This window comes from Myxine glutinosa, chromosome 2 (assembly GCF_964187855.1).
Source record: "Myxine glutinosa chromosome 2, kmMyxGlut1.1, whole genome shotgun sequence".
NCBI classification, from domain to species: Eukaryota; Metazoa; Chordata; class Myxini; order Myxiniformes; family Myxinidae; genus Myxine; species Myxine glutinosa.
This window is the reverse complement of record NC_136262.1, coordinates 225,605,026-225,631,946: the sequence shown is the minus strand read 5'-3', so window position 1 is coordinate 225,631,946 and position 26,921 is coordinate 225,605,026. Positions and strand designations below refer to the sequence as shown.

Here is a 26,921-nt window from a genome sequence, read left to right as displayed (position 1 = left end):
CTTTATATGTAAACAATGTGTGTTCAGTCATCATCGCTATCCGACGAAACCTTTTCAACCTGTAGAAATTCTTCTTCGTCATTCACCATGTTGGAGCATGTCAACAGCTTGCAGGCTTCTGTACATTTGAGTGCATTGATAATATAATATTATAATACATGTGCATGTGCATGTGCATGTGCATTGTATTATAATACATGTGCAGTCAGATGGCCGGCAAGATCAAGCACACTTGCAAGACAGGAGACTTATCACGACCTCTGGAGTTGGGGAACCTGTCATCCACTTTATAACTGGAATGCCATTTCCACTTGATGTCCATCCATGACCTGCGATAGGATTGGGGAATGTCTGGGGAGTTAATCAAACTACGTCTCCAGATAGCAGCCTGGTAGTTTGCTCGAAGTGTGTGTTGTCGAAGTGTGTCCTCACATGGGGGAAGCTGTCCGGACTCGATTTCCCCGCTTCTGCTACGGAACATTTGGTATCGTAGCTCGTTTACTTCACTTACATTTAGTGTTGCGGCAGTAAAGTTGGCATGTGAAATCTTGAATGACATTGAATAACTCGTTTGAGATGTCCCAGTTGTTGCTAAGTGACGCAAAGGCTTCTCTGAACTTCTCATCGCGTAGGAGAATTTTCAACGCTTTCAACTTTCCTTACCCAGCAAGTGAGCTGACAGTATCACATCCAGTCCATGGATGAAGTCCCAATAAGGCAGTACAAACATCACGTCCCAGTGCTGCAGCCAGTTTGGTGATGTCGACAAGCCTGACTGATGATTTGTTTCCACGTCTTATGAAGAGTTTTCTGTTGATGTCTCTACTCAGTGCGAGGCAAATGATGAAGACATCAGTGTCTTTGGTGACACAGATCAGGGATGAATAGCTGTCTGCGGCATGTTTGGCATGCAGCAATAGGCGTGTATCAGCCTCTTCTTGGCTTGAGTTGAGATCTTCAACTTCTTGCCAACTGTCATGGGTAAGCTTCAGGCAGAGATCACCACACGTCACAAACATAACTCTGTTTCCAAGCTTCTCTCTCTTCTGTTGGTCTTTCCAGTTTTCAGCTAGGAAAGAAGTGAGCTGGTTTTTGCTCTCGGTACATGACAACAGCCGCCTCCAATTTTGTATCTTGTGGCCTGGCATTATCTTGATGAAGGCAACCCCATCTTCTGAACCACGATTAGTGCGCTCAGCGGCTTTGATTGATTGATCTTGGTAGATATCGAATACCACATCGATCCTCTCACTTCCCTCGCTGGCATGGATCATTTGTGCAAATACATGATCAGAGAGTTCATTGAATGTGTGATTCTCACCATGAAGTTTCTGGATGAGTCCCATTGCATCGATGAGGGTAGCAGATGGGTGAGGGACTTCCTCCACTGGTGATACTTTGGTCTCTAGGTGTTTCGACAAAACAGCTTTATTCGTCTTTTTCATAGTGCCATCCATGTTTGCTAGCGCCCAGGGTAATGGGCCAAGAGGATGACATAGGACATCACGCATCTCCAGTTTTCGGTTTTGGGCAATGAGAACCATGTTGGCGAACAACCGTCGGTCAGCTTTCAAGACTGTTTCTTTTGTTGGACCTTTAGCAGTTTTATTTTTCATGTCACTGAATGTTTTCAACTTGAGCTTCTTGATCGTGTCATGGAAGCCCTCTCCCTTTTGAAGCCGTTGCTCCTGGAATACTGTGTAAGCTTCTTCTCCCTGTTTACGTGCCGTCAGCAGGCTACTGGAAACCTCAGGTGTAGCAACTGCCCCATTAGATATACTAACAAGATCTGATGGATCTCTGCCAAAGGGATTTGTCCAGTTGTTATCCATGATATCAACCAAACTAGCAACATCAGACTCGTCTCTCTTTATTCGTGCCTTCCCAAGGTCTGCATGACTGACTTTCCCAGGACTTTGCGACGAAATCTGATACCGGAGTTCCCTCAGCGCTGATGCTCTATGCTCTGCCGTGAGATAGTAACGTGCAACAGTACCTGGTTTTAGGCTGAACTGTGCTCTGCATGTGGGTGAACTGTGCTCTGCATTGTCTATGGTAATGCAGTGTGGGTATACCAGTTGAATCATGTTTCAAATTAAGAATTGGTTCAAATTGCCTTACCCTTGCGGCTGCCTGCAATACGACCCATGATTGTTCATCTTGTGGTGATGCTAGTTCATGCAGTGGTGACGCTTTCGTGCATATAATGCATGTTTGGAGAGACAATTTCCTTTTTTTCGCTTTCAATTCTGCTTCAGCCATGGTTTGTCTTGTTGGCTTGGGATTCACTCAATACCTGAGAATACACAAACAACACATCTATTCTATTTTGCTGGCTTGATAGATGCATTTATATTTAAATATATAGATATAGTCCTTGTGCCCACCGTCAAATTTTGAGGTTTGTTTAACAAAAACGAGGGCACGTCGCCACTATATTTTTCAGCTAATCTTACATGTTGCTTGTATATGAAAAAATGTAATATATATTGCAATTATATCAGGTTTTGTTGGGCAGTTTTGCGTTGAAATTTCACATTTGTGACATTTTCTCAATTATCTCGACAGCTAGTTAACCAATTTCCTTTTAGTTTACATTAAAATATGCCAAAATGACATACTGAACATATCTTATGTCGTGGAGCATGTGCCTCAGACCAGCCGATTAAAAGTTACGGCCAAATTTATGAAATATGAAAATTGATGAAATATGAAATTGGCGGCCATTTTGGAAAATGGCCACCAAAATGGGTTTAGCTACCGAATTCAAATGTCCATCACATTTTTTCATACAGGCAATATATAATTCCAACTGAAATATATAGTGGCGACTTGCCCTCTTTTTTGGTAGTCAAACTTCAAAATTCGACGGTGGGCACAAGGACTATAACTAGATCTGCCACTTTATATCTGCTGGCAGTGTTGACTGGTTTCCTTCGCCTTCCTGCTTTGTTACAACCCCGCTTTGTTGCAACCCTACTTTATTTGGACATGCATGACACATGACGCCCTCTTTGTAAAACTGAATGCAGCATTGCATTTTAAACATTTTTTTTTTTTAATGTCTTCTGGGTCTTTTGAGTCCTTGGAGTCCTCGGGGTATTTTGGATCTTATTTTGGATCTTATTTGGTCCTTGGGGTCTTTTGGGTCTTTTGAGTCCTTCGTGTCTTTTGTGTCCTCGGGTCCTCTGGTTCTTCATTGTATTTAAGGGTCTTTGGGGTGTTTTGGGGTTTTGGTGGTCTTAAGGGTCTTGGAGATCTTAAAGGTAAAATGGGGCTCAGCAGTCCAAAGTGTTGAAAGGTGCTTTGCGATAGTACATGATTAGACGTACGTAATTAATAGTGATGCCACTGACTTGAATTGAAGCAGCACATCATCCATATATACACTGAAAAGTGAAATGGCTGGACCACATAATAATGTAGAGGTTCTTCTTCTTCAAACAACATCTTGTGGCTGCCGAACCACGTGACCGATGACGTTATTATTATTTTTTCTCCATCAAGTTATCCCTAGATGATGAAGAAATTCACATGGCCTGAGAAGATAAAATAGTTTCTTCTTTTTCAAACAATAACTTGTGGCTTCCACTCTACAACCAATCATGTTGAAATTTTAAACACTTATTCCCTTTTAAGACTGTGACATTACTTTAAAGTTTCACGTCAATCAATGAAGCGGTTCAAGAGATTGGTTTTTAAGATTTTCGTTCAATTACTTATAGCTGCCAAACCATGTGACTTGTCGCTTATTCCAAAAGATTATTTTACAGCCAAGACCTGGGGAACATCCTTTTGAAGTTTCCCGCTCGATCTGTTCAACTTTGAGGGAGGAGATGGGTTTTAGGTTTTTTATGCCTAAGTCACACATAGGCGGATATTTTGGCGACTGCCGGCGATCAAGATTTTTCGGCGACTACTGGCGATTTCGGGCGGTCAAATATGGTCAGGCGGCAGTATGGCGACTGCAGGCGGCCACATTGCGACTGCATTGCGACGACGCCCCGAGTGGGATGGCGACTGTTGAAGATCGACGACGACTGCATTGCGGATGCGTGGCGACAGTCTGGCGGCTAGATTACGACCGATGGCGGATCGCGGCGACTGCATTGGGGCCGGGTGGCGGTTTACTCCGATGTCCGCAAGACTGCAATAAGACCGCCTGCGATTGGAGACGATTCACACAACTTTTAAAATCTTTATTTCTCTATTTTACATTTCACTTTATTCATTTCAATGATGTATGACATGAAGCATAAAGATGTTTGATGTACAATAAGAAAGTTAATAAAGATGTATCATTGTAATGTAATAATCAAACTTTTCTGCAGGGAGAGAGAATGGAAATAAAGTCCAACAAATTATTTCCACTGGTCCCAAGTCCCATAAATAAAGTTTCCAAAGGACCAAAGTCCCAAAAATAAAGTTCCCAAAAGTCCCAAGTCCAAACAATAAAGTCATTTCCTTGTCGGCACCACAGGACCTCACTCCACGGAGACCCTCACACCACCCTGTCTTGCCATGGAATCGTGGTATGTCGTAATGCAGTCGCCAGGCAGTCGTATCTCTGTCGCCAGTGGCCGTAACTCGGCCGCCACTAGTCCTACTGCTGTCGTCGTCAGTCTCCCATAGCCGCAGGGGAGACGTGGCAGTTCTTCTGTAGTCGATATGCAGCCGCAACAGTGTCGGCCCGTAGTCGGGAAGATGCCGCAGGAAGGCCGTATGGCATTCGCATCTCTGCCGTGCCAGCTGGTGGGGCGATTGCGGAAGACTATGAGCGACTGGGTTGCGGCCGCTTTACGCTCTTATTACGGATACCGATGACAGCATGGCGGTTCCATCACGACAGCATGGCGGATTTTTTTCGAGTGCGACTGAGCGCGCCGTTTTTAAACATTTAAAAAAATATTTGGCCCCTTTGCGGCTCTTGCCGACTGCAGCCGACCTGGGGAGGATAACCACGATTACAGGCGACCGTCCATTACGGTTTCATTACGATTGTCGGCGGGTGGTGGCGATTTTTCCAGTCACCAGTAGTCGCCGACAAATCCGCCTATGTGTGACTTAGGCATTAAAGATAGCTTCAAAAAATCATAGCTCCCAAACCATGTGACGTATGATGTCACGGCCGGGTATTTATCACTTGCAAAATCGAAGAATTTTTCAAGTGTATTGGTCGGCTGCGTTTGTTACTTGCAAAATGGAAGATTTTTCAAGTAAATTGGTCGGTTGCATTTGTTATTCTGTTTGTTTGCTTGTCTGTCTGTTTGTTTGTCTGTCTGTTTGTTTGTCTGTCTGTCTGTTTGTTTGTTTGTCTGTTTGTTACTTGCCGGAATAGATTCCGGCAAGTATGTTGGTTGGTTGGTCTGTCCGTGTCTGTCTGTTTGTGTGCAGTACTACGTCTACATCGTTGCACATAGCATCGCCATACTTTACACACATATTTGCTTTGCCCTGGAATAGACTGTGCCCAATTTATAACTCTCTAGGCCCAAGGTCAAGCTCAAGGTCACCCAAAACATGAAATCAGGGGGGGTCGAGTTTTCATTTAAAATATATTTCGAACCACTATAACTCTAAAAGTACAAGAGATATGTATACACTTACTGTTACTGACATATAGGAAGTCACATATGACATTTCATTTGGCACCATGACCTTTGACCTTGAGTGACCAGATCAATCTGAAGGTCAAAAATTGTTTTTTTACTAATAACTCTGTCAAACATTATCCGATTCCCTTCTAACCAACACCAAACGTCTTGTTTATGGGTATGCGGTCATTGCTTGCAGAGTTTGGGCTCGATCTGTTCAGCCGTTTCAGGGAAAAAGGGTTTAAAGGTTTTTCTGGTAAAACAATATGGCGGCCGAACCACGTGAACCACGTAATTAAAAAAAATTCCTTGACTTATTATTATTATTATTATTATTATTTTTTCTCCCTTAGGTCATGCTCAATAAATTTAATATTAGTGGCATGAAGGATTCGACTCAAGGAGTTATGACGTCATAATTATCTTTTTTTAATTCTACAGGTCTAGCCAATACTTTGGCGAAAATTTTGTGTCAATCACACCAATGGTTGCAGAGAAAATTAATTTTAAAGTTTTCAGAGCTGCCCAACCAAGGAGGAAGAATAAGAAGAATCATCTGGTTTTTTCTGCGTTGCATGCAGAGGAAACCTAATGATAATACAAGTTAAAATACTCAAATCCAAATTCCTTGGGACCGAATAGTATTCGGATGACAGAAGTTTTCTGATTTTAGAATATGTAACATTCTTAACTTCAAAAGTGGTGTTTTTGAATACCTGATGTCATTTTAAAAAGTAATTTGTATGTAATACAAGTATATGTGAATACTGTATACGTTATTGTATAAAACATAAAATAACAGCTAATTGTGTTGCCTTTTATATTATAAATGGTGGTGTTACCAACACCATAGTGCTCCCTCACTCACCTTTATCTCATTTCTGCCGAATTCCAACTTTCTCTTCAATTGTAAGTGCAATGTGCTTCTTCGTTGCACTGCCAAACTCAGCACTATCACTTGAATGATTGTTGGACAACATTGAAACATTGAGGGCAGAATTAGGCCAATACATAAATACCTTGCGAAAAGCATGGAGCAACTCTGCCAACAGATTCATACAAGCGTGATGGGAGCACACTTGATTGCGGAGCAGCAACCTTAGAAAATTTGGGATGCCATTTTGCCAGGATGTTTGTTCGTATTTTGGGAGATTTTGGATTTGAGAGTTTTCACTGGAATATCATTTATGCCAATAAATATTGGTAGATTAGCTCCACATCATTAGCAGATTGGTGTTTTGGAAAGAGCAGTCTGAATTAATCTAAATTCTAAGACATCAAAGCATTTTCTTGCACTTCACCCTGTTCATCAAAGTGGCTACCCTCTGAACCCTTCAAGCAAATCACACTCATGCCTGTTCACACTCATCTCTTTCGTGATAATATGGTTATGGTACACTTTATTATTGTTCCAAGGAACTTCTGCAAGCTGGCAATACATTATGCAATCTTGCTTTTCCTCTGCCCCCTAACCCCACACATTCACCAGGTTGGATGTGACTACACAACCCTCATGTGCTCCTTTATGTGTAACACCAGCTGTACTGGTGGCATGAACCGCAGGCCCATCATGTTGTTACTCACCCTGGAGAACTCCAAGTAAGAAATATAGATTTGCCCTGTGTTGTCAAACAATGAGCCACTTTTTTTTGTGAACCAACTTTCTCGTTCTTTTTGATTACGTCATTATGATTATAACAGTGAGCATTATATCATAAAAATCCATAGTGAAATTATTAACATGTAGATGGACAAGAATACTTGCGAACACATACACATACAGTCATGTAAAAAAGTAAGTACACCCCATGTAAAGTTTTGACTTTTTCAACATATTTCAACATACAGCTATTTGATCTTCATTTCAACAATATTGATAGATAAAGGTGATATAATATAACAAATATCATGAAACATTTACATTTTGTAGTCCATTGTATAATTTAGATAAACATAAATGCAAATTTCGCATGTGGAAAAAGTAAGTACACCCCTACATTTATCACTACTTCAAATACCTAAAATTAGAATCAGGTGCACCAGCTCAGGTGCAAATGATTAGAACATCGTTAGAGAGGATCTTGGAGGAACCTGTCTTATTTAAACCTCAGACATTTAGTTTGGTTTGCTCTTTGTTGTTGAAGTGTGCGGCGTCACTATGCCGAGATCAAAAGAGCTCTCTGAGGCCTTCAGAAAGAAGGTTATAGATGCCAACGAGTCTGGGAAGGGATTTAAAAAGATCTCCAAACAATTTGAAATCAATCATTCGACTGTCTGGAAGATCATCTACAAGTGGAGAAGATTCCAAACAACTGCCAACTTGTTCAGCCCGAGAGCAGACCGCAAGATGCTGAAAGAAGTCTCGAAGAACCCCAGAATGTCATCACGGGACCTACAGGTAGCTCTTGCCACTGTTGATGTCAAAGTGCACGAGTCTACTATTAGAAAGAGGCTGCACAAATTTGATCGACATGGGAGGTGTGCCAGGAGGAAACCTTTGCTGTCCAGAAAGAACATCAGGGCAAGACTAAAGTTTGCCAATGAACACCGAGGCAAAGACCAGCACTTCTGGAACAATGTGCTCTGGACAGATGAGTCAAAGGTAGAGCTATTTGGCCACAGTACCAGAAGACATGTTTGGCGAAAACCAAAGACAGCATTTGACCATAAGAACCTGATATCGACTGTAAAGCACGGTGGTGGAAATATTATGGTTTAGGGCAGCTTTGCTGCATCAGCGCCTGGGCAGCTCACCATCATAGAATCTATATAATAATAGCGTCAGGACTCGACTTTGTTATCCCTTTTACGTCGCACTCAGTGACCCGATGCCCACGGCACTAATGGATTTACGATCTACGAACCGCACTCTTTGTTTATCACGTACAGCCACACTCAAAAAATCTGAATTGGCCGACGTTGGGGCCCAAAAGCATCCGATTAACTGCCGATACGACGCCATCTTACGACGCCATCGTATTGGCGTCTGCTGGGCGAAGGCGAAGCAGGCCGTCCGCTGATTGGACAGGCGAAGGCGAAAGCAAGCCGTCTACTGAGTGGACAATCCAGAGCATGCATTTGTGCCGGTGTCTGCGATCGTTGTTCATATACGCACTCTTCATTCTCATCTTTCTTCCTAACTCTTACTCGGACAAGCAAATCCCCTATGCCATCCATAATGGTACACTCTATCCATACACCACATCCTCCCTTCCGTGGATGTTCCACGGGTTTCGGCTAGTCAACTATGAATTCTTCATTGTACCAGAGGGTGCTTGAGGATAATGTGAGGCCATCTGTCGGAAGGTTGAAGCTCAACCGAAGGTGGACCTTGACAATGACCCGAAACATACCAGTAAATCCACCAAGGAATGGCTGAAAAGAAAGAAACAGGATTCTGGAATGGCCAAGTCAACGCCCGGATATAAATCCCATCGAGATGTTGTGGGGGGATTTGAAACGAGCTGTGCATGCAAGAAACCCCTCAAACATCGCACAGCTGAAAGAATTCTGCATGGAGGAGTGGGCAAAAATTCTCCCAGTCGATGTCAGAGACTGGTAGACAGTTATAAGAAACGCCTACTTGAGGTTGTTTCTGCCAAAGGGGGCAATACCACCGAAAAGAGCCAAGGGTGTCCTTACTTTTTCAACATGCGAAATTTGCATTTATGTTTATTTAAATTATACAATGGACTACAAAATGTAAATGTTTCATGATATTTGTTATATTATATCACCTTTCTCTATCAATATTGTTGAAATGAAGATCAAATAGCTGTATGTTGAAATATGTTGAAAAAGTCAAAACTTTACATGGGGTGTACTAACTTTTTCACGTGACTGTACCTGTTTGGCATTTGTACCAGTTTCTCGTTTTCTTTTTTGGCACGTTTGACAAGAGAACTCTTTCAACAACAAGAACAAGAGAACTTTTTCACGAGCCTCGATTCAGTATACAAAAAAAAACCAAAACAAAAAACAAGTGTAAACATTGTTTCCTTGTTTTGCTTTCTCTGCAGCTGGGATGTGATCGGGCGTTGCTGCATCGATGTGCGTATTTGTGCCAGCCCTGGACGTGACCGTATCAGTGATGAAATGCGCTTAAAGTCTGTGCATCCTGAGGAAGAATGCAGTAATGTCAAGAATGAAAACCCTGTTGCACAAAAAAGGGAAACAACGAAACGAGTCCTGGAGCCAACAATGAGCGATTGCAAGGAATTTGTCAAGGTGGAACACAAAAGAAGAATAAACGAGGGAGATTTGGTGCAGAATAGGAAAGAAGGAAAAAATCCTACATTCCCTCCACTTCATGACATTGTGAGACCTGTTTTGGATGGTAGGTTTTTACTCCACTCTTTTGTATGTAAATATAATTCTTGAGGGTGAAGGGTTGTGGTTAAATTAATGCTGCCTTTTCTTGTTTATTTGCCTTAAAATAAGTAACTTTTGCAATTTTTAATTGATATATGTGGGAAAATTACACGCCCAGACCAGGAATCAAACCCAGGTCCTCTGGGTTCGATTCCTGTTCTCGGCGTGTAATTTTCCCACATATATCAATTTAATTATTTATAATCCTGTTCATTCATTTTGCATTTTTGTTCTCCAGGAAACGTGGAGACAAACAGTCCCAGGCCTGCAAATGGTTACTGTCTTCAGGTAATGTTTCTGCTATCGACCAACTTTGAGCTGTGAATATTCCATTAGACACAATAAAAATACAAAACATTTTTTGTCAAATGGTCAGCTTTTAGCAACGCAACTTACTTTACATGTGAGTAGTATGATGGGGTTCTGGAACAAAGCACCCCCTTTGAGTGAGCACTCTCCAAAATTAGCAGTTAAAGGTACTTTTACCAATAATGAACTGTTTTTCTAAGATAAAATTCACAAAATCTAGAAAAAGCTTCGTTTCAATAACATTCTTGGGTAAAATGCCAGGGGCGTAGAAAAGGCCCCTTTATATAAGGGTATGTGCCATGTGGCAAAGTAGAGAAAAGAAGGGACATTCCATAGCTTATAGAAAATGTCGAACAATCGAAAAGAAGGGACATTCAAAAAATCTCGTGTGCATGCTGTACTACCCTTGTGTTCTTAGGAGGAACCAAGTAATGCTCTAGAAAAGTTCATATGAGGGGGTGCCAATTTGATTCATACACCTGCATGAAGAAATAAATGTATTTTATTTGACGGATGTAGGGCATCCCTTTATTCCCAATTTCAATTTAGCACTTTTTTATTATAAACCTATCTACTTTATCTCTTAATGTTGGATTTTGTATCAAAGATAATTTATACAAGAGCAAAATCCATGGTGTGCCACAGCAAGCCCCCACGCTTCTCACCCAAAGCAAAGTTGAAAAATGGCTAAAGGTTCCACCAGGAATAACCCAATGTCAAATTTTGTCGTCTTTTCTCCCCCTCCACACTTATTTTCTCCCCCTCCACAATAACATTTCTCGATCAGCTTCGTGTTTTTCATCCAATGCCGTGCTATTATCATAATCTATAAGTTTCATACAAACTTCATCAGCTCTATTTTTATGCCTCCGTTGACGAAGTCGCCGGAGGCATTATGTTTTCAGGTTGTCTGTCCGGCTGTCCGGCTGTCCGGCTGTCCGTCCGTCCGTCCGTGATGGGTTTTCGTTTCCGCGATAACTTGAGAACGGCTGAAGGGCTCTTAGTCAAACTTAGTGCATGTATGTATAATGAGGTATAGATGAACTGATTAGATTTTGGGGTCACGAGGTCAAAGGTCAGAGGTCATGTTCGGTAAAAATCCTGTTACCACGATAACTTGTGAATCAGTGATGGGATTCTGACCAAATTTGGTACAATTATGTAGAATGATGCAAAGATGAACTGATTAGATTTTGGGGTCAGGAAATCAAAGGTCAAAGTCTGTAATATGTCTATAACATGAGAATGGCTGAAGTGATCTAATTCAAATTTTGTACAGGTATGTATAATGATGTAAAGATTAACTGATTCGATTTTGAGGTCAAGAGGTCAAAAGTCAGAGGTCATTTCAGGTAAAAATGTGATAACTTGAGAACAGCTGAATGGATTTAAGGGGGAGGGAAGGGGTACACGGTACAAGACAAATTGACACAACAAGGAATTTCAGGAATGAAGTCGGAGATTGAAATATGTGGATTTGGGGCGTATTAATCGGGGTAGAAAAGATCAAGGTTTTGGATGGGGGAAATAACAGATGGTGGTGAACAGCTGTTTTAAAGACCTGGAGGGAGGAGTGGGATTGAAGAGAGTGAGGGAGTTTGTTCCAGAGGTGGGAGAAAAGAGGAATTAAAGAGTGAAGGTGAGCAGAGAGTCTTGATTTTGGCAATTTCACCAGAAGAGGGTTGCTCGCAGATGTTGTGCGACCTGAAGGAGTATTTGGGGGACAGAGCACAGATAGAGCTGGGGGAGCTAGGCCAGAGAAGAGTCGGTAGAAGACAGAAAGACCACCAACCTGCCTGCGGTGAGTGAGAGAAAGGCCCTCACAATCGGCTTCATCGCGGGAGATTCCAATGATTCTGAAAGCTTTGGTTTCAACAGCGCGAGGCAGGAGCACCAGCCCAGAGGGGATAGCAGTATTCCATTGTGCTGCGGATGAAAGCCTTGTAAGTGGTGAAGAGCTCAAGTGTGCCAAGAAGGACATCGCACGACGGAGGATGCCCAGTCAGCGACTGGCATTGGAGGACAGCTTGGAAATGTGGTTTTCCCAGGAAAGATCATGGCAGATTGTGAGACCCAAGAGCTTGAGTGACAGAACTTCTTGGAGAGGATTGTTCAGAAAGTAGATGGGAGGGTTGTCCAGATGGTCTTTTCAGAGAGACATAGTGAGAGTGTGTGATTTGTCAGGATTGAAAGACATGTTCCAATTGTTTGACCAGTCTATGATTTTGTCCACGTCTGCAGAGAGTGAGGAGGCTGCAGACTGCCAATCTGAGGGATGAGGTATGGAGCGGTAGAGAGTGGAGTCATCAGCAAAGAGATAGAGAGGATTTATTAGAATCTCCCATGCCTTTAAGATTATTGGAATCTCCCATGATGAAATTGAGTTGATGGGCTTACCACGTTCCCATCGCATACAGGTCTGTGGTCTTGTCTTGAGAAGATTATAAAAAAAAAACAGCTATCATTATGATTTGAGGTCAGTGGTCTCTGTTCTTCTACCGCCTCCTTTCTGGCCTTGCGCCCTCTGCTCTTCCTGTACTTCCCACTCCTCCCTCCCCTTCCCCCACCCCAAGGTTTCTATAGGACTCATGTAGTGCACCATCAACTCCTTCATGTGAGACTCCCAAAATCCAGAATCACTGCTCACCTCCACTCATCTGTTCTACTTTTGTCACACCTGTGGAGCCAACTTCCCCATCCTCTTTAACCTCATTCTATTACCATCTCAGATCACCCCCATCCAAAACCAGCGTCTTTTATACTCCCGTTGGTCCCCTTAATAATCTACTTGCCAGCAATGTGAACCCGGAAATGTTGAGTACCCCAAAGTTTTAAGTTAGAAATGTACAGTATGGGTCCCCAGCACTTAGAAACTGCCGGATGCTAACTTGCATATGTTGGGCAATTAGCAAAATTAGCATTAATAGCATTAACCCTATCAAACATAGGTCTGGGACACTGAAATTTCTGTTTCGCTCTATTGCTCCACTTTTATTCACAGGTATTAGAGGTAACAAAGGCAAGTACCATACCAAACTAGAATAATATGACTATGGGTAAATAATATCCTCAAAATTAAAACACAAGTATACCCAAAATTATCAGAGCTGAAAAATATGTGCACTAGTTACACAACATAAAACTTCCATCAAGAAAGAGCGTCTTGCACTTCTACTACTCTGCACTGTTATAAAGCATATCCTCATCATAAAACTCATCCTCATCGTCTTCATCTTCTTCTCCTGACTCTACATTCTTGTCATATTGCTCCTCTTGCTGTGAGTGTGTGAGTGTGTTGCAACATGTACTATCAGAGCCTTTGCGGAAGCAGTAGCTGGTACAGGCCAGGCCTGCAACTACGCAGCTGCACTTTGCTGTTAAACAGGGCTTTAACCCAGCTTTGCAGCTACAGCTGATCATTTCCAACACGGCAGGAGGAGCAACGGGACTTGCATCCAGGATGGGCATGATGACTTCCTCTCCCTTCTCGCCTTCCTTCTTATTCCATCCAAACTCTGTTATGTCCACAGCTGGTGGGTCAGGGCAGTCTGCTGCTTTCCAAAGCAGCACCTGTAGATGGGCACGCCGTCCATGGAGGAGAGCGTTGCGCTCTGTAGGAGGCAGTGTCTTCAGTGCTGGGGGGGGGGGGGGGGGGTTTGCGCTTTCGGTAGATGTCATACCTGGCGACGTTCAGAGATGCCGACTCCCTCTCGTTGTACAGAGCCAGGAAGAAACCACTCACTGCCTCTGTAATCTGTTAATCAGTAGTTCCCTCCTCTCCGATGAAGTGAAGCAGGTCACCAGGTACTACTCTCATGGCCTTGAGTGCGGACACCTTCCCTTTCCCCGCGGGATAGGAAGTGGTGTCACATCCGGAGAGCGCATGCATAGCCAGGATGGAGCGACACTGCTCACCGAGATTCTCTACTGTCGAATTGGTGTTGAGAATAGTGCCATCCCATCTCTCCATCTGCAGGTTACATGTGATACCCACCTTCCAGCACCAATAGACCATGAGTACGAAAACATCAGTGTCATCGCTGAGAATGCGGACAGTTTCAGCTCCGCGACTGGCTGCATCCAACATGTATGAGATGAGGGAGACGTCAGCCTCGTCATGAGTGACAATACTGTCTGCTTTGCTGACCATCTTGATGTGATCTCCTATGCTGTGTGTGCACAGGAGCTCACCCAGTCTCCGTTTGTTACCTTCGCAAAAGCGGAAGGTTATGTTTTGATCGCTGTGTATTTATTTGTATGTCTGTGTGTGTGTGTGTGTGTATGTTATTCGCATAACTCAAAAAGTATTCAACCGAATTGCATGAAATTTGGTGGGATGATTGGTTATTATACGGGACACATTTGATTAGATTTTGGGAGCAATCGGGTCAAAGGTCAAGGTCAAGGTCACGAAAAGGTCAAAATCGTATTTTAGTACAGTACAGAACAGTAGCTGCGGCGAAGGTATGCGCTCTACCGAGTGCCCGTTCTAGTTTGTCTTGTTCTTCATCACTTTGTCGCGGCTAGGTAGAGGGGTTGTCAGTGAGAGTCGGTACTCTGTTGAGCTCTCCCCAGCTCTTCTCTGCCTCTCATGGTCTTTGGCAGAGACTTGCTCATACCGGTCAAAGATGACAAATGTTTCGGTGATGTAGCGATTAAGCCGGCGCCCCATGCTGGCTGCGAGGTCAGCCACAGTGCCTGACGATGGCCACATCACGTGGTAGATGAGCTGCGATGCATCAACGAGTACAACATGTGGTGGGTGGGGATTGGGGGCAAGGATTCCAAGACGCTGGACGATCACAGACTTGTTACCCTTCCTGAGGCATCCATACTCATCGATGATGGATGCAGTGACCGGGCCGAGCTCGTAGTCAAAGAGGGCAGAGAGCTCCATTCTTCTCTTGCTCCCCACCACCAGCAGCCGAGCAAACGACGCCTCAAGGTCACATATGATCTTCGCATTGACCTTCACTCTTTTTTTGGTGAATGTCATTGTCACCACCTTATTTGAGATGGGCGCATGAAATCTCTCAGGAAGTGATGAAGAGAACAGTGTGCTCATGTCCTGTCCGATCTTCAATGCATCTTGCACATTCACCTTTTCATCTGCCACCTGGCCATTTATGATATGGTGGAGGGTCGTGGTCTCTATGGTGAGTGGATGGGAGTTTTCCTGTAGCATTCAAACGGAGCAATAGAGCGAAACAGAAATTTCAGTGTCCCAGGCCTATGTTTGATAGGGTTAATGCTATTAATGCTAATTTTGCTAATTGCCCAACATATGCAAGTTAGCATCCGGCAGTTTCTAAGTGCTGGGGACCCATACTGTACATTTCTAACTTAAAACGTTGGGGTACTCAACATTTCCGGGTTCACAAGAGGGCTCTATAGGCTTGGCAAGTAGACTATAAGCCCACCTCCTTCCAAATTTCCAGTTTTTCCTTCTTGAGCATTTGCTTTTGTCTATCTCCATGTCCAATCCCACTTTCTTTAATAACACGCACAACACAACAACAGGCATTTAAAGGCCATTTTCCCTGCAAGAGCGGGGGTTAGCCACTTTCTTTAATAACCTAAAAAATATTGTGTGAAAAGTAAAAATTAATAGTACTGTGTCAGTTTTCCTTTTACACTTAAGACAAGAAGCAATTGCTTTAACTGATGCCATTGTATTTATTTAACACATTTTAACAGACTTGCATGAAGAAGAGTTTTTGAATTTTTTTTTTATCACCATTTGTAGTATAGCTTTAAACATCATAAGCACTTTGTGTGGCTTTAATATTGTCGTCTCATTTATCACCATTTGTAGTATAGCTTTAAACATCATAAACACTTTGTGTGGCTTTAATATTGTCGTCTCATTTATCACCATTTGTAGTATAGCTTTAAACATCATAAGCACGCGGTGTGGCTTTAATATTGTCGTGTCATTTATTTAGGATTCACAAGTTAACATCTTTATTAACACCAACATCATCAGTGATATATTGTTCCTCTTCATCCACATCACTACCAGATTTGATGTTCATTTTCATCAACATCCCGACCAGCCCTTGAACTTTCGCTTTCACCCTACAGTGTCACACACGCACACACGCACACACGCACACACGCACACATGCACACATGCACACATGCACACACACATGCACCATTGCACACACACATGCATATGCACACACGCACACGCAAAAATGTTCCTGTGCATCATCTACACCTATGAGAAATTAAAACAAACTCATCACGTTATTTGGTCATATCAATATTTAGTATTTGATAAACATGAAATTGGCATGAGAAGACATGTCTCCAGAGGCTCAAAGAGGGGTGCGGTAAAGTCAGTTAACAGTTCAGTATCTGGTGTGACCATAACTTGCGTTGACACACGCTTGGCAACGGAGCCACATTGAGGACACAAAATGGTTGAAGAAGGTTTGAGGTATTTAATTCAGATTTGTATCAAGGTCTGCCGCGCAGTTGGGCCAACGTCGCTTGCTGGTTTTGAAGAAGGCACAATAGTCATTCCATTTCATTCCACACCAGGCCTGGGGATTTCAGATCTCATCGGTAACCGTTTTTCGTTTCCGTGATTTAAATTTATGGGAACCGATGGGAAACAAAATTCCGGTTCCGTGCCCAAACCTAGTGGGAAACAATTTTTTTTCCTTTACAATTTGTAAAGCAAAACATTTGTAATACAAAATTAAAAATGTAGTCTCGAATAATAAATCCTGTCATTTACATGTATGCAATGTAATTAACGCATGTTCATTATTGAGGTTGATGTTTGTTATCGGAGAAGAGCAAATTCTGTCAATTTGATTGTGCATACATGCTATCTGCTTTGCCGGCCTAATTTTGTTGGAAATAAAACTCAACTTCTAAAATAGTTAGCTGAAAATCACACGTGAAGGTAAATACGACTTATTTTTGCCTTACACTGCCTTTCTGTGATGGGAAACGTGCTTTCAGTTCCGTGTTTTTGCCATCACATTACCGACACGCTACCGGTAACGATCGTTTCCGTGAAATCCGCAGGCCTGCACACATGTTCTATGGGAGAAAGATCAGGCGAAACATCTGGCCAGGGAAGTGTGGGGATGTTCTGTTGTGCGATGAAGTCGGTGACCACTCGTGAGGGTGAGAGTTATCCTGTTGAAGTTTGATGTGATGTCCATGAACCTTCAGGAACCAGAGAATTTGAGGACAGGGAACGTCATCACAGTACTGAATACCTGTCAAATTGCCATTAATGACCCCAAAACTGGGTTCTGTAATGTGCAGTGATACCTCTCCCATAGCATCATGGTTCCACCACCGAATGACGAATGTTGCACAACACATGCGTCAGCATAACATTCCCCTTCCCGTCGATAAACGTGACAACTTCCGGTGTGAATAATAATAATTCATGTGTGCATTATCCCCTTGTTCTCCCATCCCCTTTTGCCTTCGATAAATTGTATATTAAACCTTTTGTCACCATAGCCTGGTGCCGGCTTAGCGGTTAGGGTGCCGGTTTGGGATCCTAGGATCCTGGGTTTGAATCCCAGTCGATCGCTGAATTAACGCCAGGGGGTTTACTCAGCCTGTCATCCTTCTGAGGTTGGCAAATTGAGTACCAGTTTACTGGTAATTCCCTGTGTGTCGCAAGAGGCGACTAGCAGGGTTGGTGGCAGGAAGGGCATCCGGCCAGAAAACATTGCTTCAAAAAAAGGGGACCACTGTGCCCAAAAAAAGGCCACCCCCAGCCCTGCGGGGAAAAATGGCCTCTAAAGGCGGTTCAAACCTGTTGTCACCATTGGAGTGTAGGCGTGGTGTGCGGTTCCTGATTTGGAATAACCATGGCATGGGTTAAACTCGTGGCTGTTGGAAATTTGTTGCAAAACTCATTAGACTGTGACATCACAGTACATTTCCGTGATGGCCCCAAATCCTAATTATACCCGGAAATTACCGTTGGTGGTAGATCTCGTTCGTTTTAAGTCGGAAACCGAAGTGAAGATCTCTTCGGCTTTTCTGGCGGACAGATCTGTTCGGCTTATAAGGGCCATCGATCGCTAAATTGGTGATTGGCTGGGTGGAAAATCTGGCCAAGTGTCCATTCCTGGTCTACCTTAACAGTATGTTAATTTTGACCCCAAGCAAAATTTCTCGTTATGAAAGAATGATAACTTTTACTGTGTACCATAAACAAACACGGCACTATTTGTGTAGTCCTCCATATGTCTTGAAATAATACACCACAAAATATTAAGATTTATGGATGCTTACTGCCAACTGTGGAAATTGTGGGTTAGCTTGTTACTGGCTTGTACAGTGCATTCAGAAAGTATTCAGACCCCTTCACTTTTTTCACATTTTGTTATGTTGCAGCCTTTTGCTGAAATCGTTTAAATTCATTTTTCCCCTCATCAATCTACACTCAATACCCCATAATGACAAAGATAAAACAGGATTTTAGAAAGTTTTGCAAATTTATTAAAAAGAAAAAACTGAAATATCACATTGACACAAGTATTCAGACCCTTTGCTATGACACTTAAAATTTAGCTCAGCTGCCTCCCATTTCTCTTGATCATCTTTGAGATGTTTCTGCACCTTGATTGGAGTCCACCTGTGGTAAATACAATTGACCCCAAATTCGAGCAAGCACTCGATTCAAAACTATTGATAAGGAATGGCTGGGTTGGCAACTGCTTGATAACTGCTTCGTAGCTGTTTGGTAACTGAACACACCTTGGATTTCCTTTTTCAGTTTCGTGTTAAACAGCAGTCTTTTTAAAAGGTGAGCAAATATGTTTGTGGTTTGTAATATTTTTTACCTCTGGTGGGGGTGCACCCACGAAAACGGCACGATAAGATGTGTATACATGTTAACACGGCGTTTGTTCAAGTAGCAAAAAAAAAAACCCTTGGAGAAGGGGGGGGATATTAATTCGTATTAATATTGTGTTGTAATAACATTAATATTATGCCACTATATTTAATGTTATTGTTACTTTTGTTATTGGAAACGGTTTTGGAGAAACGCCACGATTAAGCTATCTTAACAAGGATATGCACCTCAACACGCAACCCCATTGGCGGGGAAAACCTCCTTGGGGTGGGGGTGGGGGAGGTTGAATCGCTGCAACCTCCATCGTGTGACCTTTAGTCTCCCTGTCAAGTATGGTTGCGATTGCATAAGTAACGGCCGAATGTATCACGGTCAAAAATCGTCAGACAGGTACCAAATTGTGTGTTTTTGTATGACAAATACATTCCTTTTGAGTAATTGTCATGATTGCAGGTGCAAGATGAGAAAACCTATAAGATCATGAAGAACATTGCGTTGGCTGTTGAAATAGCTAACAAGTTGCCCTTAGAAGCTATCAAGGAACATCAATTGGGGTGAGTAATTACTCCCGCCAGGGAGTAATGCATTCACTCGTGTCCGTGTGTGTGTGTGTGTGTGTGTGTTCGTGTGTTTGTGAACAAGATATCTGGAAAGGTTCTGAACGGATTTGGATGAAAGTTGGTGGGATGATTGCCCTTGGGATAAGGAAGAATTGATTAGTTTTTGGTGAAGCTCAGGATATTATTCCTGATCCAGGAATTTTTTGAAGGATTTCGTTACCATTGGAAGATAGGGCTCATTTTAAAAAAACATTATCTTCTATATATTCTATATTTAACATTGTGATATTAAAATAGTTTTCATATTTGTTGTAAATGTAGTTTAAACTCGTGGTTATGCGTTAGAGCGGTGTATTTTCTTAGCAGCGTCGTCTTCAATGTTCATTTGTTTTTTTTTCTAATAGCCATATTCTGTCATTTTAAAACTACCAAAGTGTGTATTAGGTTTCCCCGTTTAATAAAATGTATCGATTGATACGTATAATGCTTTAAAACTGTGTTTTTTTTTTTGTTTTTTTCCCTCAGAAGAGATGTCAACATTTAGCTCAGCGAATGTCATTCGCGGTGTCAGTATTTGATGAACTTTCAAGACTTAGTTCCAGATTTGTCAATGGCTGAGGTATATTAACAAACGAATGAAACAGATTTGGCAAAATTCCAACTTTTTTTTTTTTTAAAGATCGCACATTCACCCAGGGTTGTGATAGGCTGAAGAAGAAGAAACCTCGCATGGGCTTCCCAGACCAAATAAATAATTCTGGTTCTGGCTCTGCGATTTTCAGGTTTATTACTGCCGCCAGGGAGTAATGCATTCGATCGTGTCCGTCCGTGTGTGTGTGTGTTCGTATGTTCGTGTGTTTGTGAACAAGATATCTGGAAAAGTTCTGAACGGATTTGGATGAAAGTTGGTGGGATGATTGCCCTTGGGATAAGGAAGAATTGATTCGTTTTTGGTGAAGCTCAGGATATTATTCTGGATCCAGGAATTAATTTTGGAAAATTTTTTGGGAAAGATTTTTTCTGTTTTACTGCATTAAAGCTTTTATTATTATTCTTAAATTATGTTTTTCTCCTCTAATTCCGAGATATATCAAAATAAATTCTCTGACAGTTAGGGCTTACTTTCTTTTTCATTTATTGTTTTGGGGAGAGGGGATGTTAAACAAAACGTATTATTGTCCCCCGTCGCTCAGCGGAGCAAAAGGGGGACTATGGCTTTCCCCTCCGTCCGTGTGTCCGTGCGTCCGTGCGTGCGGTGTGCGTGCGTGCGTAAGCGAAGGATCGCATTCTAATTTAGTGTGTGGGTGCAACCCACGTCAAAATCCAAGATGGCCGCCGCCATGTATGTCTGATGCCATGTATGTCTGAACCTTGTAACCTGCATATCTTGAAAAATAAGCGAAGTACCAACTTCTAATCTGGTGTGTGGGTGTATCTAGGCATAAGGAAGAACGCTATTGAAAATTGGGTCGCCACGTCAAAATCCAAGATGGCCGCCGCCATGTATGTCTGAACCTTGAGATGAATATCTTGAAAAATAAGCGAAGTACCAACTTCTAATTTGGCGTGTGGGTGTATCTTGGCATAAGGACGAACGCTATTGAAAATTGGGTCGCCGCGTCAAAATCCAAGATGGCCGCCACCATATATATATGTCTGAAACTTGTGAGCGAAATATCTCGAAAAATAAGCGAAGTACCAACGTCTAATCTGGTGTGTGGGTGTATCTAGGCACAAGGAAGAACGCTGTTTAAAATCGGGTCGCCACGTCAAAAGCCAAGATGGCCGCCACCATGTATGTCTGAAACTTGAGATAAATATCTTGAAAAATAAGCGAAGTACCAACTTCTAATTTGGCGTGTGGGTGTATCTCATCATAAGGACGAACGCTATTGAAAATTGGGTCGCCACGTCAAAATCCAAGATGGCCGCCGCCATGTATATGTCTGATGCCATGTATGTCTGACCTTGTAACCTGCATATCTTGAAAAATAAGCGAAGTACCAACTTCTAAGATGGCCACAAAATCCAAGAACGCTAGTCTGACCCTTGTGAGCGAAATATCTTGAAAAATAAGCGAAGTACCAACTTCTAATCTGGTGTGTGGGTGTATCTAGGCATAAGGAAGAACGTTATTGAAAATTGGGTCGCCATGTCAAAATCCAAGATGGCCGCCGCCATGTATGTCCGAACATTGTGAGATGAATATCTTGACAAATAAGCGAAGTACCAACTTCTAATTTGGTGTGTGGGTGTATCTCGGCATAAGGAAGAACGCTATTGAAAATTGGGTCACCATGTCAAAATCCAAGATGGCCGCCGCCATGTATGTTTGAACCTTGTGAGCGGAATATCTTGAAAAATAAGCGAAGTACCAACGTTTAATCTGGTGTGTGGGTGTATCTAGGCATAAGGAAGAACGCTATTGAAAATTGGGTCGCCACGTCAAAATCCAAGATGGCCACCGCCATGTATGTCTGAACCTTGAGCCAAATATCTTGAAAAATAAACGAACTACTAACTACTAATCTGGTGTGTGGGTGTATCTACGCACAAGTAAGAACGCTATTGAAAATTGGGTCGCCCCGTCAAAATCCAAGATGGCCGCCGCCATGTATGTCTGAACCTTGTAAGCAGAATATCTTGAAAAATAAGCGAAGTACCAACTTCTAATCTGGTGTGTGGGTGTATCTCGGCATAAGGGAGAACGCTATTGAAAATTGGGTCGCCACGTCAAAATCCAAGATGGCCACCTTGCGTCTTCCACTTTGTCAACTCGCATCACTTCACCGACAGGGGACCTCGGCGTAACGCTTGTTATATTCTGGTGAAGGTTGAATCCGGATCAGATAATTTTTAAGCAATTCTTCATCTTTGAGTGATGGGGGCTAAAATGATATATAGCATGATGTCTCAAAAAGTTGGGGATGGGTTGATTGTGTGACGAGGACAAATCGATTCAATTTTGGTGAGGATACGGGAATTGTTTAATTTTTTAAAAGTGATTCTTCACTATTGGGAGATGGGGCCAAAAATGATATCTGGCATGAAATGTCACAACGTGTGGACGTGTTATGACAAAACTCGGTGGATGAGTTGGTTAGGTGACAAGAGCAAGCCGATTAGATTTTGATTCAAGTCCAAAACCAGATCTGGCCTATCAGTGGTTTACAAAACATAAACTGTTCAACCTGGTGGAGGTATGTGCTCTACCGAGTGCCATTCTAGTTTTTATGTGAGATCCAACTCTAATGAAAATCGATGGTTTAAAAAAAAAATATTGTTTAATGTTTTGTCAGACTACGACATTTGTAGGGGGGGGGGGGGGGGGTGGCAGTGGGGGAGGGTGGGAATACGTTCCTGGAAATTGCCACGACTGTCGAATCCACAATGTGGGAGCATTGCTTCAATGGGAAATGGTTGGGGGTGAGTTTCCCGGCAGTTCCTTCCGTTTTCATGAAAAAGGCTGCGAATGGCAACATGATGATGAAGAATTAAAATCCAGTGAACTCTGAAGATGACTCAGGTGAGGTTGCTGATGAGTCGTGCACCGAGTGGGAGGCAGGTGATGTCGCTGATGAGTCGTGCACTGAGCGGGAGGCAGGACAGACAGCAGAGGGTGGTGAAGCTAAGGTTTAGGGACCAGGGTGAAAAAAAGTGTGATTGAGAGCTGCCTGGCAGATTGCCGTGGGTTTCTATGCAGCTCCTTTGTATGGGAGCATCACGTCATCCAACCCCCTCTTAAACTTGAGGTAACGCTCCATGACCAGGTCGGCTTCTTGCACCCTGTCAACAGTTACCCACATGTCCTGCAACACCTCACCCAGGAACTTGACTGTGAGGATGGACCTCGGCACTTCTTCCTCCTCATCACAGTCCGCCTCATCCTTGGAAACCTTAGTAATGGCCTCCAACCCCTCCTTGGTGAGCTCTTTGGCATGCGAGGCGATAACATCCTTCGGCTCCATGTCGTCAAAGCCTTCCCTCTCTCACCTGCCGTGCCAACCCGGCAATTTCATTCCTCTCCTCCGTGTTGTCAGGAAAACCTGTAAAGTTTTTCACTGCATGTGGCTACAGATTTTGCCAGCAGGCATTGATGGTTGACGCTCACCTCGTCCAGCAACTCCTTGATGGCGACAAAGCAGTGGGCTATGTTGAACTCTTTCTCATACTGCCCGACGGTGTGCTCTGGGTCAGAGTCCATCACACCCAAAATGAGGTAAAAGATGTGGCGGGTATAATATGGTTTTAAAAGTTGAGATTACCCCTTGGTCAAGCGGCTGGATCAGGGAGGTGGTGTTGGGCGGCAGGAGGATCACCTCGATGATCGGGTGAGCCACATTCAGGTCTCCGGGGTGGCCTGGAGCATTGTCAATGAGCAGGAGAACCATGAACACAAGGTTTTGTTTTGCCAGGTACCTCCCCAACTGAGGGATGAAACAGTTATGGAACCAGTCCATAAAAATTGCTGCTGTTTACCCACACCTTCCTGTTGGCCCTCCAAAACATGGGCAGCATGTGTTCTTGCCCTTGAGAGCAGGAAGGTTCAGGAAATGGTACAGCATCATGGGCTTCGCCATGCAGTCCCCTTTTGCATTTGCGCAGAGAAGAGATACGAGTGCCATGTCCTGTGCGATCTTGAACCACAATGCTGTTTTCTCTCACTTGAGATGAAAGCTATTGTGGACATATTTTGCAGAACAGGCTGTTCTCATCTGCATTGAAGACCTGCTCTGGCAGTTATCCCTTCTCGTCGATGAGCTGTGCGAGTAGAGCAGGGAACGTTTTGGTTGCGTCGTGGTCCGTGGAGGCACGCTCACCTGACAGTTTGACGTTTTGGAGTCTGTACCGGTCTTTGAAGTGGTTAAACCATCCCCTGCTCGCTCAGAAAGGACTGGGGCTACTCGTATCCACATCGCTCAGTCCATCACTCATACTAGCGCCACCCGCGTCAGCTAAACGCGTACATACATCCTCGCCTATGCGTGGATGACAGGTCCTTTTAAAGGCATTTGTCCACTATCCATACGTTCAGAGTCTTCCCCATCCCCATCCTTTCTATGTGGACGTCCTGGACCTGAGCGACCACCTTGGTGTGCGGTACAGCACTCGCCTCAACGCTTTCTCGGATTGCCTTCTCATTTTTCCGTATGTAGCGAGAGGTAGATTCGTTCACGTTGTAATGCTTGCTGATGCACTCCTCTTGAAAGCCGGTCCAGCAGCTCCACTTTCTGGCTCAGGCTCATCACTTTCTTCTGCCTCTTGGTAGTTGACGCATCTCCGGCACTGGTCTAGCGAGAGGCAAAAACACAGGTCAAAGGAGCGGGACGTGAAGAATGATTGAGACTCAGGACTCACTTGATAAAAGTAGTCATGTGGGCATTGTGGGTAGCTGAGAGAGGGGTGAGTATTCTGCCCATTGTTTGTGGGGGGGATTTTGGCGGTTGATGCTGTATTAAGCAGCTGCTAAAAATGCAGTGAAGTGTTTTTTCATTGTGTAAATTGCGGGGGATAACGTCTTATGCAGCAGGTAATAGATGCGGTGAAGCGTTTTCATTCTGTACAGTTACTCACGGGGAATGATGTCTTGCACAGCTGGTGGGACATGCCGCACAACTAGGTTTATAGTGGGAATGGTGGGACATGCCATGCAGCTCGCTTGTGGCGTGGCTAAAATATTTTATGCGGCCGTGAAAATGCGAAGCACAGGGCTGCAAATGTCGAAGCAGGTCATGCTCATGGCTCGGGGAATGTTTTTTTGTTGTTGTTGTTGTTTTTTTTTTTTTTTTTTTTTTTTTTGCGCACAAGTCCAGGTGCTATGTGTGTGGCTGGTGTAAGTTGTTTTAGAACTGTTATGCTTGTGGCTCGTGGAAGATTTTAATTTTTTTTTTTTGAGGCCGCGAAAGAAAATAAGTGGGGCACAGTGCCACAAATGTAGAAGCAGGTCACATTTTATCAACCGCGAATATGCTAGGTCCGTGAATGTTGGGATCGCGAATGTCAGGGTTTGTGAAGGTTGGGACCATGAATGTCGCTGACAGTCATACCAAAGACGTTAAAAATGGTACCTGCTGCTGCCTTCCTTGCTTTGAAGCTCAGCATTTGAAAAGGATAGAGCACGGACAAACAACCCGAAGCTGGCAATACTAGTCCAGGCTTTGATGGGCATAATGGCCACCTTCTGTGTTGAAGTTCCTTGTAGGGGAACTTTTATTAAATGTCCCTGCCTTTCCTTCTCAAACTTTCAAATGTGGCCCAATAATTCAGCGTTGCTGACATTGTGATGTATCTTAATTTCAGACAGCCTCACAAATCCTGCAATAATTCACACATGTAACTGGAGTTGATTGGTTCGTTCATCGATTCCATGCATGCTCACTCAACTGGCGACGCCAGAGGCCAAGTCTGCAGTATGCTGGCATTCTGGGCACCTGCTGATGCTTTGGGGGTGTTTTCTGCCTGCATTGCTGGTTGATTCATTGTGCCATGGCTCGACAGGCAGCTTCGGCATACAAAGTCTCCACTCTTGGAATTGACTCATCTTTGGCTTCTCTGGCCCTTCTATTGCAAATTCCAGCGCTCCTTTAATTGCATTCATCTAGCACAGACCCGAGTGGTTAACGAGACGAGAAACTGGAATGTAGCATGACCAGTGGCGTCATTAGTGTTTGTGGCACCCGGGGCCAAAGATCAATACTAGCGCCCCTCCCCCCCAGGCACTGTTATAGTCAGGAATTTATATGGGGGGGGGGCATATGAAAGAGCTATAAGCTTCCCCAGTGGGCTCATCAGCAGAGCTAAGATCCCCTACTCTTTCCCAAGAACATTGTGGGATCTTTAACGTACGCCAACTAATGGTGGAAGACGTGATGCCCAGGTTAACGTCCATCTCAGGGATGGAACACACATTGAGAATCACCCTGCCTGTGAAGCAACGTGATGACAGTTTATAGCTGGTTTGGGATTCAAACCCAGGCAAGACAGCTGAGAAGCGAGTGTGCGTACCTCGAGGCCATCCTGCCAACCCAACGCACTCGGAGGTCTCTCACCACATTTATTCGTTTACCCTTCTGTCCAGACCCTTCTAGTGCTAGCACTGCCTTCGCTTTGTTTTTTTTCCTCATGTGTGCCCTCACCATACCTCATGGTGTATCTCGTGTAAACATGCGGGCGGGCTTAAGGCATTTATACCTGTGAAAGAGAGAAAATATTAAGAGCACTGATTGCAATTATCCTCGTATG

General features: G+C 43.4%; 1 protein-coding gene across 4 annotated transcripts in view; it reads left to right on the top strand.

The window, feature by feature from the left end:
- Positions 1 to 26,921, top strand: part of LOC137420781 (tumor protein p73) — a 141,400-nt gene that overhangs the window by 46,480 nt on the left and 67,999 nt on the right. For all 4 annotated transcript variants that reach the window (XM_078772317.1, XM_078772315.1, XM_078772319.1 and 1 more), the window contains exons 8-11: positions 7,084 to 7,193; positions 9,614 to 9,930; positions 10,204 to 10,253; positions 19,573 to 19,673. In XM_078772317.1, the coding sequence (XP_078628443.1) occupies positions 7,084 to 7,193; positions 9,614 to 9,930; positions 10,204 to 10,253; positions 19,573 to 19,673 (578 nt within the window). The remainder of the gene's footprint in view (positions 1 to 7,083; positions 7,194 to 9,613; positions 9,931 to 10,203; positions 10,254 to 19,572; positions 19,674 to 26,921) is intronic.